The sequence below is a fragment of the Podarcis vaucheri genome (assembly GCF_965113315.1).
Source record: "Podarcis vaucheri genome assembly, chromosome: 8".
NCBI classification, from domain to species: domain Eukaryota; kingdom Metazoa; phylum Chordata; class Lepidosauria; order Squamata; family Lacertidae; genus Podarcis; species Podarcis vaucheri.
Genome location: NC_138766.1, coordinates 83,044,925 through 83,062,610, shown reverse-complemented (window position 1 = coordinate 83,062,610; position 17,686 = coordinate 83,044,925). Strand labels below are relative to the sequence as shown.

At 40.9% G+C, this 17,686-nt stretch overlaps 1 protein-coding gene across 4 annotated transcripts in view; it reads left to right on the top strand.

The window, feature by feature from the left end:
* ASAP1 (ArfGAP with SH3 domain, ankyrin repeat and PH domain 1) overlaps positions 1-17,686 on the top strand; it is a 142,469-nt gene that overhangs the window by 98,804 nt on the left and 25,979 nt on the right. For all 4 annotated transcript variants that reach the window (XM_082235529.1, XM_082235526.1, XM_082235527.1 and 1 more), the window contains 7 exons: positions 8,530-8,617; positions 8,949-8,997; positions 12,198-12,361; positions 12,560-12,693; positions 14,349-14,440; positions 16,065-16,251; positions 16,856-16,941. In XM_082235529.1, coding sequence (XP_082091655.1) covers positions 8,530-8,617; positions 8,949-8,997; positions 12,198-12,361; positions 12,560-12,693; positions 14,349-14,440; positions 16,065-16,251; positions 16,856-16,941 — 800 coding nt within the window. The remainder of the gene's footprint in view (positions 1-8,529; positions 8,618-8,948; positions 8,998-12,197; positions 12,362-12,559; positions 12,694-14,348; positions 14,441-16,064; positions 16,252-16,855; positions 16,942-17,686) is intronic.

Genomic DNA, 17,686 nt, shown 5'->3' with positions numbered 1-17,686 from the left:
ATGCCTGTCTCTTCCTAATTAAGTAATACAAGGCACACTCTTACTTGGTCTACTTTATGATTCCCCATGCTCTACATCAAGCCCTGACACGCCTCTGTATCTCAGGTTGTCATGCATGAGTAGAAGTTTGGATACTTTAATAATGCTTATTCCAGCTTTACAGTATTTTCATACATGAGACATCTCTTGCCTTACTTTACACCTGGTTGTTATTAATACAGCAGTGAGGCATTCATGATGCAAATGAAGATCTTTGTTAATGTAGTCTTGACATTGTTAGAACTGTTGTAATAAAAACTCTTTTTTAAAGTGGTCATTTGTGAAACAGGCTTCTCAGGTGTTTGCCCAGTGCAGGACTGGATGTTTTGGTGTAGACATCTGTAAATGAAATTTTGGACAGTGCCGTATTTATTTTAAAATTCTTGAAAATAGGGTTATTGGTAGCCTGAAGTGGAAAGGTTTCATGATAATTTTCCAATAAATAGTACACACATTCCTTGTTTCTCTCCCCCTCCTGCTGCCTTTAAATATCACTTAGATGATTACTTTATCCTGTCTTTTTCTCTGTGCTTATGAGATGAATGCCAATATCTCATCCCTCTAGTCTTACGTAACTTGACTTTCATGATTTGAATTCAAAGGGTAAGGGGGAAAGAGGTTAAATATTATAAAGCCTGACAGATTAGAGGTCATGAAGAGGGAGGTAAAATTGTAGTGGGCAGATTTTTCTGGCAAACATAGAAATAGCAAGTGGTCATTTAAATACCAAAGATAAACATGCCATTCTTTTCCCATAGCAATAACTGTTTTCTTTGCCATTTAAACTCACTGTTGATATTGCTTTTAAGATTTTAAAACCAAACAATAAAGCACAATATTCATAGTTGCTAGCTATTTAAATTTTTGTTTCATACTTGCCAGGAGATGAAATTGAAGTGACATATGTCTGTTTTGCTCTTTTCTAGCACAGCTAAGCATTGAAATAACTTTTTGGTAGTTAGTCTTTTTGGGAGTAAGTGACCAAACAGTGACTTTTCATGACTGAAAGTGATGGTTAGTATCTCAGTACCTGTGGTGTGTGTGTGTGTGTGTGTGTGTGTGTGTACACATACATACATACATACATACATATCCATTGGATGGTGAAGTATGCTCTGATAGAGAAAGCTTATGCTGTAATACATTTGTTGGTAGTTTCAGGTATCATGGGTTTACTTTGTCATTGGTAGATACAGAGCTGGATGCTAGGTGTAGAGCTGCGTAAGAAAACCTAACATTGTAAGTAGCTTGAACCACCCAAGACAACACATTTAACTCAGTTTTAAACTATGCCCTGGCTTACATCCAGTGACTCTAGCTGTTGTTGGTTTGGATAGCTTCCGAAGCTACCTATGGAGAGCTGCTTCAGCACTATTGACTCCTTAACTCACTCACCCTTTGCCTTGTCGTATTCCTAGAAGTAGAGGAAGTGATTCTTCTATTTAGATCTCCTCTGTGAACAGTTTATGGCACCAGGACCTCCTGATGGCAAGAGAAAGAAAACGTTTTAACCTGTTTTTCACATAATATCACCTTTCACAATTTTCAACATAGAAATAGCTTACAGCTGTTCAAATATGAGCAGTGGGTGGTAATCAGTAAAGTTTTGCTTTGAAATAAATGGACTAGACTTATTAATGGTCATTAGTTTCAGTGGGTCTGATCTGAACAAAACTTAGTTGACTACCACACAGTATATTTTGGTGTTTTTACAGATCGGAGGTATTAGAATTTTTCATTTTCTTCTGATCATGCGTGTCGTACAACCCCAGCTTCTCCGGGCCCTGTTCTGTGGTGCAGGCGAGAGAGAGTTCCTCTGCTCACCCACTGCTCCCTTTAGACCAAGGTGTCCCAACTTTTCATACCAAGTGGGCAAGGTCAACATTTGATGCCTTCTTGTGCCTCCAGGACCCTGTCAGAGCCCTCCTGCCTCCTTCCCAAAGCCCATTGGCTCACTTACCCAGCTTTGGGAAGGCAACACAAGGGCTGGGGCGGGGGAGTGTCAAATGTTGTTGAGGGCCACCCAAAAAAACCTTGAGGGCTACATGCGGACTGTGTATTGGACTGCCCCGCTTTAGACTTTTGCACTGCCACCAGGCAAAAAAGTTATTTTATTTTACAGCACCGTCTATTACCAGCCAGCCTAAAATCTCCTTTGTTTCTCCTCAAAAACTACTCAAGGTTTGGGGTGTCAATTAATGAAGCAGAGTTAAAAGTTTGCTAAAAAGATAAAAAATAGTACCTTGTAGGGAAAAGGTTTAACCTGCCAACTTACGGATCAACCCAGCTCTGTAAGTGTGATGTTTGTATGACACTTCTTGATTCTCTTCTCCATGCAGTGTGTCTCCATTTTCTGAGAAGATGGCACCTTGAGTGGAAAGCCAAAAGCAAGTCCACATAGCCTGGGGCTATGTCAAGTGCGATCAACAAATTCAGGGAAGTTAAGGGGGTTTAATCCCTATATACCAGGCACGTCCAACTTTAACCTGAACCCCCCAAAAGGGGGGTAGATCACTGCCAGTTTATAACTCTGTGAGTAGATTGTATGGCAACGGAGAGGTCAGAGTTGCCATGAACGCCAAGAAACACAATCATGGAGTCCAGCACGCTTCCATGCGCAGCTCTGCAGCCTGTCCGAGCTGATCCAAAGATCCTTCCTGCCTCTCCCTCTTGCCGGTAGCAGAGATAAACACAGCGGTGAAGCAATTGCAGCTTGTGGTAATAAATCCAAACACACAGGCGTTTCTTATCTTCTTAGCCTTTAATCATGAAGTTTAACAGCGTAACTTCAAACCTGGTGAAAGCTCACCCATTGCGTCCTCCCTCCGCAAAAGCGAAACCAGACTGAGACTCTCAGAGTCAAACCACTCCCAAAGAGTTTCTAACCACGCCTCAGGTAAGAGACGTCACACTGAACTCCTTAACCCTGTGAGTTCTGAAACCAGTAACAGATTGCAGTGTCTTGGGAGTTGGCCACCCCTGCTATATACAGGTAGAGCCTACTTTCAAACCATCTGGTCTTCAGTGAATTAACCACCATCCAATCCGAGTCCTCGACACATCCAGTTTAACAAGTTAATCCCGCCTGACTTTACTCCAGAAGTATCCAAAGCAGTTTACAAACAGAAGATAAAAATTCCTTATAAAACAAAAACAACATTAAAAAAATAGATAACGGATGATAATAATATAGTGCTGTGATACGGATTTCCACAAAATAATATGTGTAAAGCACCCAGGGAGGTATTCTCCTTCAAAGGCTGTATTAAGTGGCATGATTTTTAAGCCTGTCTGGTTAAAGCATAATTTATTTTATTGTTTGCTTTTGTTGGTTTTCTTCAGCAATTCGTTTTTTTATTTTTGTAAATTGAGGCTGTTGTAAATTTTATATAGGAGGGGTAAAATAGAAGCCAGCCTAGGCTTTGTTAGGAACTTGACTGTAGTATACCACCCTAATTTTCTTCGTTGACAAGGTCTTATATCAGTTGACATCACTGATATAAAACTCCGACATAATTGGAAAATTAATAACCAACCTATTGAGCAAGTAACATCTTTTAGATGTCTTGGAATAATTTTTGATGAGAAGGGATCTTGGTGCCATCAGATTAAGATTTCCATTGTAAATGCGCAAAGATCTTCCAGAGCTATCATAAGATTCTTTTACAGAAAAGGAGGTCAATATGTTCCTGCTGCCTCCCAGGTCTTTGTTGCAAAAATACTTCCACAATTGACGTATGGCACCCAGATATTTAATTGTCAAAAACTCAAGTCCCTGGAATCTGTACAAACTAAATTTTATCGTTCCCTACTAGGGTTACCTACCTGTGTCTCTAACACTGCCATTAGGCTGGAGGTTGGCCAACTCCCTATTAATGCCAGGATATGGATCCTGAAGATTCACTTCTGGCTAAAACTCATATTTTTCCCAGTGGGAGTGGCTCCATTGACTCTACTAGACCCGTTCCAGTCTAAATGGAGATTGTCGCTTTATGAAAAATTGAGGGGCCTGGGGCTTTCCTCACAAGAACTCATAGCCTCAGGCTTTGAAAAGGCTAAAATGATGGTGAGCCAGCGAATAGGAGATGTAGAGCTTCAGGACCATATGAGCAAGATAGATAAATATCCAGCTATCCAAGATTATGGAAAAGGGTTTAATCTAACCCCATATTTGCTGGACCTACAAATCGCAAAATATAGGCGGGCGTTTACCCTTACTAGATTTGATGTATTGCCATCTGCCTTACTAAAGGGCAGATACGAGGGCACACCCTATGCTGAACGAGTTTGCCCATGTGGTCTGAAGGAGGTGGAAACGGCTTCACATGTGCTGTTACACTGCGACCTTTACGGGGATATCAGGTTACTGTTTATCTCCCCAATCGTTCAGAAATTTCCAGGTCGATCTGAATCTCAGCGGCTGAAAATCCTACTAGGAGACAAAAACCCAGAAGTAACACTGAAAGTGGCCAAGTTTTCTGCGGCCGCGATCAAGCGGAGGGCATTAGCTGTAAAAAAGTAAAAGATCTGACCCCTGGATAAGCCCCCCCCTTTTTTTAAGCCCATACATATACTGTAGTGCATATATGAGTATGTATATGTGTGTGTGGGTGTGTATATGTGTATTGTTTTTATGTATAATTTTACAACTTTTAATTGACACCATCATTCCCTTGTAAATTATTGCTGCCTTTTATGTTTGTTTTTTTTTCTTTTCTTCTGGTCTATGACCGTAATAAATTCATTCATTCATTCATTCATTCATATATCAGTTGACATCACTGAGAACACTATCCTATACCCACTTATCTTGGGAATAAGCCCCACTGAAAACGGCATGAACTTCTGCACGGCCGTGTATAAGATTGTGCTACAAGCTGGTCCAACGTGATATTTTCTTTTAAAAGCCCAGAGCAATACCATAAAGAAAAAATGCTATTTGTACAAATCTTTCCGACCGTGTTTATATGTAACATTTTTTGCTTTGAAACAGCAGTGTCCTTTCTCCCCAGCTGCGTATATCCATTATTTCCATTTTCTTTGGACTTGTCTGCTGGCAGTAATTCATTGAAACATCTGTGGAAAATAACCTCTGCAGACTTGACAAGAAAGCATTTGAACATACATTGTTCAAGAGCCAGAGGACTGTAAACCGAAGAAGAAATAATGTCCATGCAGTTCTGCGTGCAGATACCTGAGTCCTGAGATAAACCTACACACACAGCTAGTGAGGGTGGACATTAGCATGTGCAAGGTTTCGTACGTTGAGAAGAAGGGGACTTTGGATATGTGTTTGACTATTCTATTCATACAGACTGTTTGCATGGATGTATTTCACAACTACTCTCCAGGCAGAATCTCTTATTCTGTCACATGCAAGAGATCTGTGCCTGCTCAGAACAGCATTGAGAAATATCTAGATCCACAGCCCTTCATCACCTTGCGCAGGGAACTTACTCCCTTGTCTCTGATAGCTTAGGGATTGATCCAAGGCACCTTCCTCAGTTTCTTTGTTACTGTTGCCTGAGTGTCATAAGTAAGCTTTCTTGAGAACCTCAGAATTTTTTCCTTATCTATGCCCTGAAATGGGACATGAGTGGCACTGTGGGTTAAACCACAGAGCCTAGGACTTGCTGATCAGAAGGTCGGCGGTTCGAATCCCTGCGATGGGGAGAGCTCCCATTGCTTGGTCCCTGCTCCTGCCAACCTAGCAGTTCGAAAGCACGTCAAAGTGCAAGTAGATAAATAGGTATTGCTCCGGCGGGAAGGTAAACAGCGTCTCCGTGCTCTGCTCTGGTTTGCCAGAAGCGGCTTAGTCATGCTGGCCGCATGACCCGGAAACTGTACGCCAGCTCCCTCGGCCAATAAAGCAAGATGAGCTCTGGGACCCCAGAGTCGGTCACAACTGGACCTAATGGTCAGGGGTCCCTTTACCCTTTATGCCCTGAAATAATATCTCTCATATCCCATGGTAGATCCTCCATTCTCCCAAGCATCTCCGTTTTGTGATTAGCCATACTTCTGCATACTTCAGCCCTCTGATTTTACACTATCAAATTCCGGTTCCAGACAGATCAGTCCCTATAAGGATCAGGCAAATGATTGGGGTGTGTGTGTGTGTGTGTGTGTGTGTATATCCCCTTCATGGATCACTGCCTTGCCGTGGCGAAGGGGCTTGAAGAACTCAGAGAAGCTATGAACTACGCCGAGCAGGGCACCCAAGATGAACAGGTCATAGTGGAGAGTTTTGACCAAACGTGATCCACATGGTGGATCTTGAAGCTACTAGCATGAATTTGATCAAAGTGCGGGAGGCAGTGGAGGACAGAAGTGCCTGGCGTGCTCTGGTCCATGGGGTCACGAAGAGTCGGACACGACTAAACGACTAAACAACAACAATATATATATATATATATGTAATATTTATAAGCAGCAAAAGATCACAAAATACCTGTGCCATACAACATTCTATTTTCAATAAATAAATAGATAGCATCTTAAATCAAATGCTACCCATGAGTTAAACTCATCCTTCTGGCATCCAGTGAAATTTGTTACATCGTTGGAGTCTGCCTTAACTTCAGTGGGCGGTGTAATCAGCAGGATAGGTGGTACTGTTCTGAAGGACTCAGTCTAAGCTACCATGGAATGAACCTCCGTCAAACATGGCACAACATAGAGAGCTTTTGCAGAAGATTACAGGCAATGACCAATTGACATGTGACTCTCTGCATCGCGCCAGACCCAGAAGTTACTTTTAAAATGGCATAAATGGCCCTAGAAAAGCCCAGAAAGGGGGGGGGGAGGCACTCAAACTGCACCTAACAGTCCCGCAAGCCTTTGCAAGTGCAGTTAGTTGCAGGAGCCCTTGCACTAGCCTTTGAGATCTACGGAGAGTTTGAGCAATGAAGTTTGGAGGGAGCAATTGTGATGTTTGCAGACTTTCCCAGTGGCGTTTCAAACATACACAGTTTCACTGACACTCGCGGTGGCTCGGAACATAACCCCTGCATGAATGGGGAGTTGCCTGTATAACGAATGGGCAGATACAGAGAGAGGACCCCTCCGATATCTTAGTCCCAAATTGTATAGGGCTTTGTGCACTAACGATAAAACCATAAATTTGGCCCCTGGCCTATTGGCAGTGAGTGTGGTTCCCTCAGCACTGGTGATAACATGTTGAAGGAAGGAAACCTTAGCCACAAGTCAGATAACGCTTTGCAGTAACTGCAGCTTCTGGACCAAACATTACAGCTCCATGTGGTGCACGTTTCAGTAATCCTAATTGTGAGATTGCCAATGCGTGGACCACTGCAGCTATTAATATTTCTGTCTAGGAAAGGCTGGAGCTGGTATTCTTGCGTTAGGACAGAACAAAGAGAGAAAATGAGTATCCTGTTAATCCCCAAATATCTAAATATTTGGGCACCACCCAAAGACTTTGACCTAGCCTGTGAAATGCTTCCAATCAAAAGCATTTTTAAAAGGTTATTTTTGTGTTTATCAGTGTTGCATTATGTAATAGAAACTTTATATTCAGAGGGTCTAGAATCTGCACAGTCACACAAGTCTGTATTTGGGAACACCAACTGCTGCTCATGTCATTGTGGATTTTTTTAAAAAACACGCACCCTAAAACTGCATGAATTCGATATAGAGATTATCATATTTTTGATCAAGTATGGGAAAGTAGAGAAGGAGTGAAAAGAAGGCATATAAAGTGCTCCAGGGAAACATTTGCTGGGCATGTGAGACAAGATTGCAGTAGTTGGATTCCTTCTGATTTACAAATCTTTACTAGACATTGCCCCCTTGTGTTCAATCTTGCTTGCCAAACCAGTAGATGCATATACTGTAGTTTCTGAATTGAGTTCTAAAAACAAAATTGAAGAACTGTTTGATCAATGCATTGATGCTTGATATGGTAGATGTTTCTCCTATACAGTCTTTAACAAAATACATCGTATGCACTACTTTGTATACTACATGCTGCATGCAAATGTGTTTCACAGAATCTCTAGGGCTCCCTTTTCATTTCCAGGGAGGCAGCAGTTTGGAGACAAGGGGCTCTTCTCTTTCCCTGTTCATCTCTTTTGCACTCCAAACAACCTTTCTAGAGGCAGGGTTTTTTTAGGGCTGGGGGAGGCTCTCAGCACTTGATTACACTTATTTGCATGTCACATTATAGTTAGGTAGAAGCTGAATGAGACTGAAAACTAAAGCATTCATAAGGGATAACATAGCCAGAAAGTCATAACAAATTGATTACTCGGCGTTTTGAATCAAAATAGGTTTTCTTCTGATAAATTTTCTTTTAAAGAAGTTTGAATGAGCTGGTAAATATGCAGTTCTTCAGTTCCATAATATGCTTATATTTCAGCATGTAGATGAATTGCTGCACACAAGGAACATAAAAATGCATGGAAGAAAGTGGAACATCTTTATATTGTCTCTGAATCAAGAATGCTATAAATAACTTTTCTTTTTCAGTCAAACAGGCAACCTGCTAAATTGAATTTGCTAACCTGCCAGGTGAAACCAAATGCAGAGGACAAGAAATCATTTGACCTGATATCACGTATGTTATCTGTAAAGTTAATTAGCCTATGTATTGTAGATTTATATGAATTGGTTCTCATGCATAGTTATTCTACGTTGCATATTTGCTTCGAAATCAGCCCCTCCAGATACTTCTTATAAGTGAGCTAACTTGTATATTTCTTAATGTGATCAAAACACTGTCTTTTGAAGTAGATATTTTTAAGGGTTGATTCATTTCAGCGTATGTCCTTGGTTGCCAAATAGGCTTGGCTAACTTAAGGCATGAAAGCTTCAATAATCTAATGTAAAGCCCAATGTAAAATTCATTTCATATGTTCATTAATTTTCTTTACTTGTTTGTGTTCCAGATAACAGAACATACCATTTTCAGGCAGAGGACGAGCAAGACTATGTTGCGTAAGTACATTTTTGTTCCTTGACTCAGTGCAAAATGTTTGCTTGCAAAACTGGTTTTAAACTGGAGGCAATTGCTTACTATGTGCACCTCTCCCAGCAGAAAACCAATGGGAACTGCTTGCCAGCCACATTTGCCATTTTCCCTTTACGCCTTGTATCAAAGGAAGCTAAGAGCCCAGCCCATCGCATCACACTCTATTTCCAATTCTACCAGAACTGGTTTCCAGGGGAGAGTTGCCACTGACACCTGTCAATCCCCTTAAGAATATATTGTAATGAATTTGATAGCCCTTTCCCCTCAGGTGATTGTACTGATGCTTTCCTGCATAGCCTGATTGTATGAAATCATATTATTGCTTGTGCATAATTTTAATGATTTTTTTATAAAGAAAATGATGTTCAAGGCTCTCCGTTAATTGCCTTGTGCTTCTACCAAGTCCTTCATGACCAGTTCAGTTATTTATATTAATTAATTAATTAATTAATTAATTAATTAATTAATTAATACAGTTGTAGAACATACCATTCCATTTCTCTACCAATAGTTCCAGAGATGAAATCGTTGGTGGAAAGCTTTGTCTATGTCCCGTTCCCTCCCTTTCTGAGTTTTCTCTTGGGTGGAATCTACACACATATAAAAAAAGTTTTGAAAATGCTTTTTTTTTAAAAAAAGGTTTTTAAAAATGCATTGAATTTTCCATAAGGCTCACCATTGCCATCTAGTGTCACATTGTATATTGTGCTTAAAACACACTTAAAATGTTTTATTTGCGCCTGTATAGCTAAGTCCCTAGTCTTTGTTCTAGTTCTTCAGATTGTTGCTTATCTCATGCCCTTGATCTGGCCCCAGTGCTTGCAGAAGCCGGTTTTTAGGATGCTGATTTGCAGCCAGTGTGTTTGTGAGCTATAGGCTGCTATAAACTGGCTCACATCATTGCCCTTCAGAGTTTAGCACTTGGTATCTGTACTGTCAAAGGGAAGTTTTTCTCTCATTCTTAATAGCCTACTATGTTGGCAAAAACCTGAATTTTGTTACTGAAGTGCACACGTTTTTTCTCCTGTTACTCTGGCAGTGATATATACTCTATAAAGGATGAATCATATAATTTAAAAATACTTTCAGTAGATCGATTTTTTGTATATTTCATAAGGGGGGTGGAAAATCATATTCCTCCCCAGCCTGATGTGAAATGAGTCATGCCCCTCCTGTGGCCTGCAGACATGATTTGATTCATTGGCAGTTCACTTCTGGGAGGAGAATCAGTCCATTTTTATCCCTGCTTTCCTTCCTTGCATCATGGGTAGTAGAACCTTCCAAAGCAGGTACTTACAGGAGCAGTGTTGAGTTAACACTTTGCCTTTACTGTTACCTACTTTTCCCCCAGGCTAGGACTAGTAAAAGGGACTTCATGGTAAATCCACCATGTGGTTCCTATTCTCTGCCATCTGTCATTTTGGGTTGCTGCAACAGACAGCCTGGGCTTGGGCCTGAAACAGCTTTCTTCCAGTCATACAGAGAAAAAATTCCAATACCTTGTGCTTGCCTGAGCCTGCCTACCCTTTGCCCATATATAGTTTTGCATGGAAACAGCTTTTTGTGTTCTGTGGTCCCTCTGAAACAGGAAGCTTGGGCTACACTTCCTCTTTCCATACTTCTAGACTAATGTGCAAGGGAGGCGGAGGACTCTACAGGGAGGAGGTATGGAGCATAACCTGCTAGTTTAGAATTTCCATCAAGGAAGAAGCAGAAAAAGATTGTTCAGCACACCATGAAAATTCAAGCTAGTGTAATTTCACATCCGCTATAACACAACCCAACAGAACAAAGTAATGGCCATTCGACTTCAGCTGCTTTGGACGTTTGCTGCTCAGAACAGTGTTTAACACTGTCGATGCTACATTGGCAGCTAAAATGTGCCTATTAAAATGAGGTTAGATTTGTAATTTGGGGATGGAGTAGTTACTGACCAGGGGTCAGCAAACCTTTTCAGCAGGGGGCCGATCCATTGTCCCTCAGACCTTGTGGGGGGCTGGACTATATTTTGGAGAAGAAGAAAAAAGAACAGATTCCTATGCCCCGCAAATAACACAGAGATGCATTTAAAATAAAAGGACACATTATACTCATTTAAAAACACACTGATTCCTGGGCTGGATTTAGAAGGTGATTGGGCCGGATCCGGCCCCCAGGCCTTAGTTTGCCTGCCCATGGGTTACTAAGTTGGAGAAATGTGGCAAGTCTGTTTTAGCAGACTTTGCTAAGGTTGGTGTCCACTTATTCTTGCTTGCTCTTCTTAAGTATGTTTCAAATTTTGTACACTTTTGTTTAGTACTCCTTTTCATATATCCCAGTACGTTAGTTCTTTCTGTGGCAGTCTCTTGTCCTAGCCTAGCCCAAGCCCAGATGTCTCTGGCAAATGTACTTTTCTATTAAGCTAGCAGATCACACCTATATAAGTAAATATATTTATTCATAGTAATTAAAATATAATACCATTAAGTATGGTTGCTTACCATACAATCCAAACCCTGATCCACTGTGCTTGATGGGGCACCTTAGCACACCTGCACAGGTGGGCAGGCAAAAGCTTCTGGTGATGGCCAGAAGAACCACCCAAAAGGGGCATGAGTTGGCAAAGGATCTACTGGATCCTGAACCAGCCCTTCTGCCAATAACATGATGGTAATGGGCCTGATCCGGGCTTCCCTGCTGCACCAGCCTCAGAGCTGGCACAGTTTAATTAACATTAGCTATCTCTTTAACCTTAACAAGTTAATGAACTGGTTTATTCCCAACGACTGTTATTTGGATCATAAAATCTTAGTTACAAGCATTCCTTCTACTTCAAGACTGCCTCTCCTGACACACCATATGCTTAGCAACCGGAAGATCTGAGGTTTTTAACATATTCCATAACTGCAGTACTTTAGTGGTTAATATTCTGTTGCACAATGTTGTCAGACTTTTTATTTAGTTGTATTAATATATATTCCCCACATTTTCTACTACTTTTCCTACATGTTTTATTTCTAACCTGTTCCATTTATTGTGTTGTCTTTTTCTACTGTTCAGATTACTGTTTACCATTAGCATGTGCTATAATCTTTCTGCTCTTTCCTGCCTTCAGACAATTGTCTTTTATAGATTTTTTTCATTGGGAAAAGACTTTAAAAAACAACATCTTTGTATTTTAAATTAGATGGATATCAGTATTGACCAACAGCAAAGAAGAAGCTTTAAATATGGCATTCCGTGGAGAACAAAGTGCAGGGGAAAATAGTTTAGAAGATCTTACAAAAGCCATTATTGATGATATACAGAGATTTCCTGGAAATGATGTCTGCTGTGATTGTGGATCGCCAGGTATTTTTTACGTGCATTAAATATATTTTTCCTAATGTGGAAACTGTCTGCCCAAATGTTTTATTTCTAGGGATTTATTCATCACACAGATTCAAAGTTTAACAGATGTATAAAAACAGATGTATAAAATATCAATAGCTGTCCTGCTGTTATAAGAGGAAAAATGCTGTTTGTTTTTTCTTCTGTTTTTTTGTTCAGATCCAACATGGCTTTCAACGAACCTGGGTATTTTAACCTGTATAGAGTGCTCCGGAATACATAGAGAAATGGGTGTTCATATTTCTCGAATCCAGTCTATAGAGCTAGACAAATTAGGAACATCTGAACTCTTGGTAAGCAACATAAAATTCACCAGGCTTAGAATTAATATATTCGTCACACAGATTATGTTGCTTCCTGGCGGGCTTATATACAGTCAAGACAAGACAGTTCCCACCTACAGGTTTACAGCCTGAAACAGCCCTAGGCAAACTCGGCCCTCCAGATGTTTTGAGACTACAACTCCCATGATACCTCGCTAACAGGACCAGTTGTCAGGGTTGATGGGAATTGTAGTCCCAAAGCATCTGGAGGGCCGAGTTTGCCTATGCCTGGCCTAAAATAACATGACATATAAGGGGGAAAGGACAGGGAGGGAAGGGGACTTTGGATATGTCTTTGACTATTCTATTCGTATAGACTTGTTTGCATGGATGTATTTTGCAACTACTCTCCAGGCAGAATCTCTTATTCTGTCCCATGCAAGAGATCTGTGCCTGCAGGTTGAGAAAGGCTTATCTAGATCCACAGCCCTTCATCACCTTGCGCAGGGAACTTACTCCCTTGTCTCTGAGAGCTCAGGGAGAGAGCCGAGGCACCCTCCTCAGTTTCTTTGTTACAGTTGCCTGAGTAGCATAAGTTCTTGAGAACCTCAGAATTTTCCCCTTATCTATGCCCTGAAATAATATCTCTCCTACCCCATGGTAGATCCTCCATTCTCCCAAGCATCTCCAGTATGTGATTAGCCATACTTCTGCATGCTTCAGCCCTCTAATTTTACACTATCAAATTCCGGTTCCAGACAGATCAGTCCCTATAAAGATCAGGCAAATGATTGGGGTTTTTTAATATTAGTAATATTTATAAGCCGTGAAAGATCACAAAATACCAGTGTCATACAACATTTCTGTTTTCAATAAATAAATAAATCTTAAATCAGATGCTACCCCTGAGTTAAACTCATGCTTCTGGCATCCAGTGAAAAGGACAGGGAGGGAAGAGGGGAATCACTCCAGCACCAGTGTCTAAACAGTTCCTGTAATGACCAGCTGGCACAGTTCAGGGGCAGGAGGTGCCCAATAGAACTGGGCCCTCGAGCAAAGCTGACTCAATGAGCCCTCCTTCCTGTCTCTCCTACTGTGGGAGTCTGATAGAATGGCTGCTCCCAGGTGAACCAGTTGTAGGAGCGGAAGCCTGATGGAGCTGGCCTGACCCAGCAGAGCCGATGAAGTGAGCTCTGCTTCTCAGTTCTCCCACTGCAAGGCAGCTTCCTATATCCCTGATAGTACTACTATGTTATTTATCTTTCAGGGTGCTCAGTTCTGGTGGGTATCTTGATTTTTCTACTACAGTCATACCTTGGGTTACAGACGCTTTGGGTTGTGCGATTTTGGGTTGCGCACCGCGCCAAACCTGGAAGTACCGGAACAGGTTACTTCCAGGTTTCAGCGCATGCGCAGAAGTGCTAAATCGCGATGTGCGCGGAGCGCGGGTTGCGAACGGGCCTCCTGCACGGATCACATTCGCAACCCGAGTGTCCACTGTATTTGCTTGAGTGCAAAATGTTTGGTAATGGCAGACTGCAATTTCTAAGGAAAAGGTTTCTCAGAAGGCCTATGCTGTTCTGTGGGGAGGGGTTACCTGGCTGTGTCTTTGAAAATGCAGTATACTTCAAATACTACACCTTAAAAGTCTTTAGATGAATACTCTTGTTCTGTATCTTCCACAGCTGGCCAAGAACATTGGAAACAATAGTTTTAATGAAATTATGGAGGGGAATTTACCAAGTCCTTCTCCAAAACCTACTCCATCAAGTGATATGTAAGTCATGGGAAAAAGTATTGTATGCGGACAAAATTAATATACGTCTTGTTTCATGGACCTAGAGAGACTCTGATAAAGCAAAGCCAATACATTAATTTTCTTAAGAAGCAGCAAATGTTGAGCAACTTTTCAGATGGGTAATGTGAAGGAATTGATGGGGAAAACCTGTGGATTGCCTCTTGTACCTGGCCTTGCTTGGACCACAATAATTATAGTGAACAAAAAAACAAAGTTCAGAGCTAGGGCAGAGATTTCTTTTCCCACAATAAAATTTTGTCCCATTTCTGCATGCACACTGAAAATAAAAGACTTTTTTTCATTCTGAACTTGCTAATAGAGGTGCAGTTTTCACATGGCTGACAGACCTTTTTGCTACCAATTAAGACATTGCAAGTTTGCAAACAAATGATTGAATTTGCTCTTAGATGCTTTAAGCTAATGCTTTTATTGTCCTCTAGTTCAGGCAAAGGCAAACTCGGCCCTCAAGATGTTTTGGGACTATAACTCCCATCATCACTAGCTAACAGGACCAGTGGTCAGGGTTGATGGGAATTGTAGCCTCAAAACATTTGGAGGGCCAAGTTTGCCTATGCCTGATCTAGTACCATCGCTTCATAGTTTAATGCATTTTCCTCAACAAATTGCAGTTCATGTTCCCAACACAGTGGTTCTGGGCAGAAATTGTTGCACAGCTAGTCTTGTTATTGTTGTTCGATTATTTTGAGTGATTTGTGAAAAGAAAAGAAAAGATCAAACTTTCATGCAAGATTTACAAGCTGACATTTTTATTAGCCTGCTGGTAAAAATCTAATAATACACACTTTCTGAATGATATCTTATGATGACAAAATGCAGCAAATTACGTCACTTTTTGTTTACTTCCTGAGCTGCATTTCTGCCTACAGCACCACTTCAGGCCCATGTAATTGGATTTTTTTTAAAAAAGACTGCCATTGTGTGGCTACCTCCTATTCTCCAGCCACTCACTTAACCAATTCTGATCCTCTTCTGCCCTTAATGATTCTATGCTCTCTTTCATTTTTTAGTATTACTTCCCTCTTTCAACTTTTTGCTCATTCCCTCCTGCAGTTTCAAGCTATCACTTTCTGTTTGGCGTTTGGACAATTACATATGCTTACCTGCTATAATCTGACCTTGAAAGAGGAATGTTACATGGATTTAGGAGTACCTGTGGACCAGTCACATTTGCCTCACTGGCTCAATTTAGGAAATGTTGCCTAGGACACTCCATGCAATCGTCTTAAGATGTTCTTCATAGTTTTGAGGGTTTGAAAATCTCAGAATTTTAACAAATAGCCTGCTTACACAAAAAATACTTTTAGTTAGCATTTCTAGACCGAACTGGAATTGGACATTTATAATACATAGGATTTAGTGCGGGGGGCAATTTTTGATTTAGAGGGCTTTGTGGTAAAAGCATCGAGCAAACTATAGTCTCTATAGAGAATAATAGGTGAACAAGTTACTGTTAAATTGTTCAGATAAGGAATATCTTTAAAATGAATTTGTGGCCTTAAATACAAAATTAAATTTCATTTTTTTAAAAAAAGCATTCTTCTAATTCCTATGGGACTTCTAGTAATATTTTCCCCATTTTCAGGACTGCACGTAAAGAATTTATTACTGCTAAGTATGTGGATCATAAGTTCTCCAGAAAGACTTGTGCATCTGCAGCAGCTAAACTGAGTAAACTACTTGAGGCTGTTAAATCCAGGGATTTACTTGCACTACTCCAAGTCTATGCAGAAGGGGTCGAACTAATGGAGCCACTGCTAGAGACTGGACAGGTAAGATACTAGTTGAAATATGAAAGGTATGAGCATTATAACAACACACAACATACAGTGGTACCTTGGTTTGCACACGTCTTGGTTTGCATACGTTCTGGATTACAAACACATCAAACCCGGGAGTGTGTGTCCTGGTTTGCAACCTTTTTTTGGATCACAACCCATTTTGGGGGGATTACAAAAAAAAAAAAAAATTTGAGGCCGCAATGGCGAAAGCACACCTTGTGTTACAACCTGTTTTGGTTTACAAACGGACCTCCGGAACGGATTATGGTTGCAAACCAAGGTACCACTGTAAATAGATAACATGCAGCAGAACAATAGCTGATAAGGATCAGCTATGCAACTCACCTTGGCACATGTTTCTATTATACTGTGTATTATTTTGTTCAGAGGAAAATTTACATTAAATTTTAACAAATTCTTGTGCACGCATGAGATTAGTAGCTCGTTGTATCTACTCCACTTTTGATGTAGTAATTCTGTGAATGGCTTTAATGTGTTCTGGCTGGGAGAAATAATTTGTGGCATAACATTTTTACCCAGTTGGAATGAACCTGAGAATCTTTAATCCTGCAACCATTTTTTCCCCTATCCTTAGGAGCCGGGTGAAACAGCCCTCCATTTAGCAGTCCGGACTGCTGACCAGACCTCGCTCCACCTGGTTGACTTCCTGGTACAAAACTGGTAAAGGCCACCTACTTGCCTCTTAGCTGCAAACATAAAAATCAGTTTCCACCAGACTTTGAAAAGCTAATTACGCCTGATACTCCAGTTAAGGAAAGTCGTGCAGCTATCACACCAAGGGTTAACTACACTTAAAACGGGCAACTCGCTTTTTCTTCTTTTTACAAAAAGCAGCCATACAGGGGCCCATCTTCCCAGCGTTGTTTTCCTGCCATAAAACACCCCAGGTTGCCCCCCGAAGTTATTTTCAATCAGCACAAATGCCAGCATTTCGGGGGGTTCTGGTGGGAAAATAGTATGGAAAGGACTTTCCTTGTGCTGCAGACACACTGAACGCATTTGTGGGGTTTTTTTTTGTGTGTGAGAGAGAGAGGGAGAGTGAAATGATGATGATGATTAATGAATGTTGCAGTACTTTAAATTTGGCCCCCTATTTGATATTTTAATGGAGCTATCTAGCACAGCTCCAAAACAAACTGTTCACCACCAGTTCAGAATGTATCGATGTAAAGTTGGAATTTATTTTCTTTTGCTCCATCATGCATCACACATTCTGCCACATGCACTCATCACCACCTCTCTCTCTCTCTTTTGGGCTCTGACATGGCCTCAAATCTCCACCTTCCTGCTCTTGTAACAATTTCTGAATACAGTCATACCTTGGTTCTTTTATGTCTTGGTACACGTACATTTTGGCTCCCGAACACAGAAAACCTGGAAGTACGTGTTCAGGTTTTTAAACGTT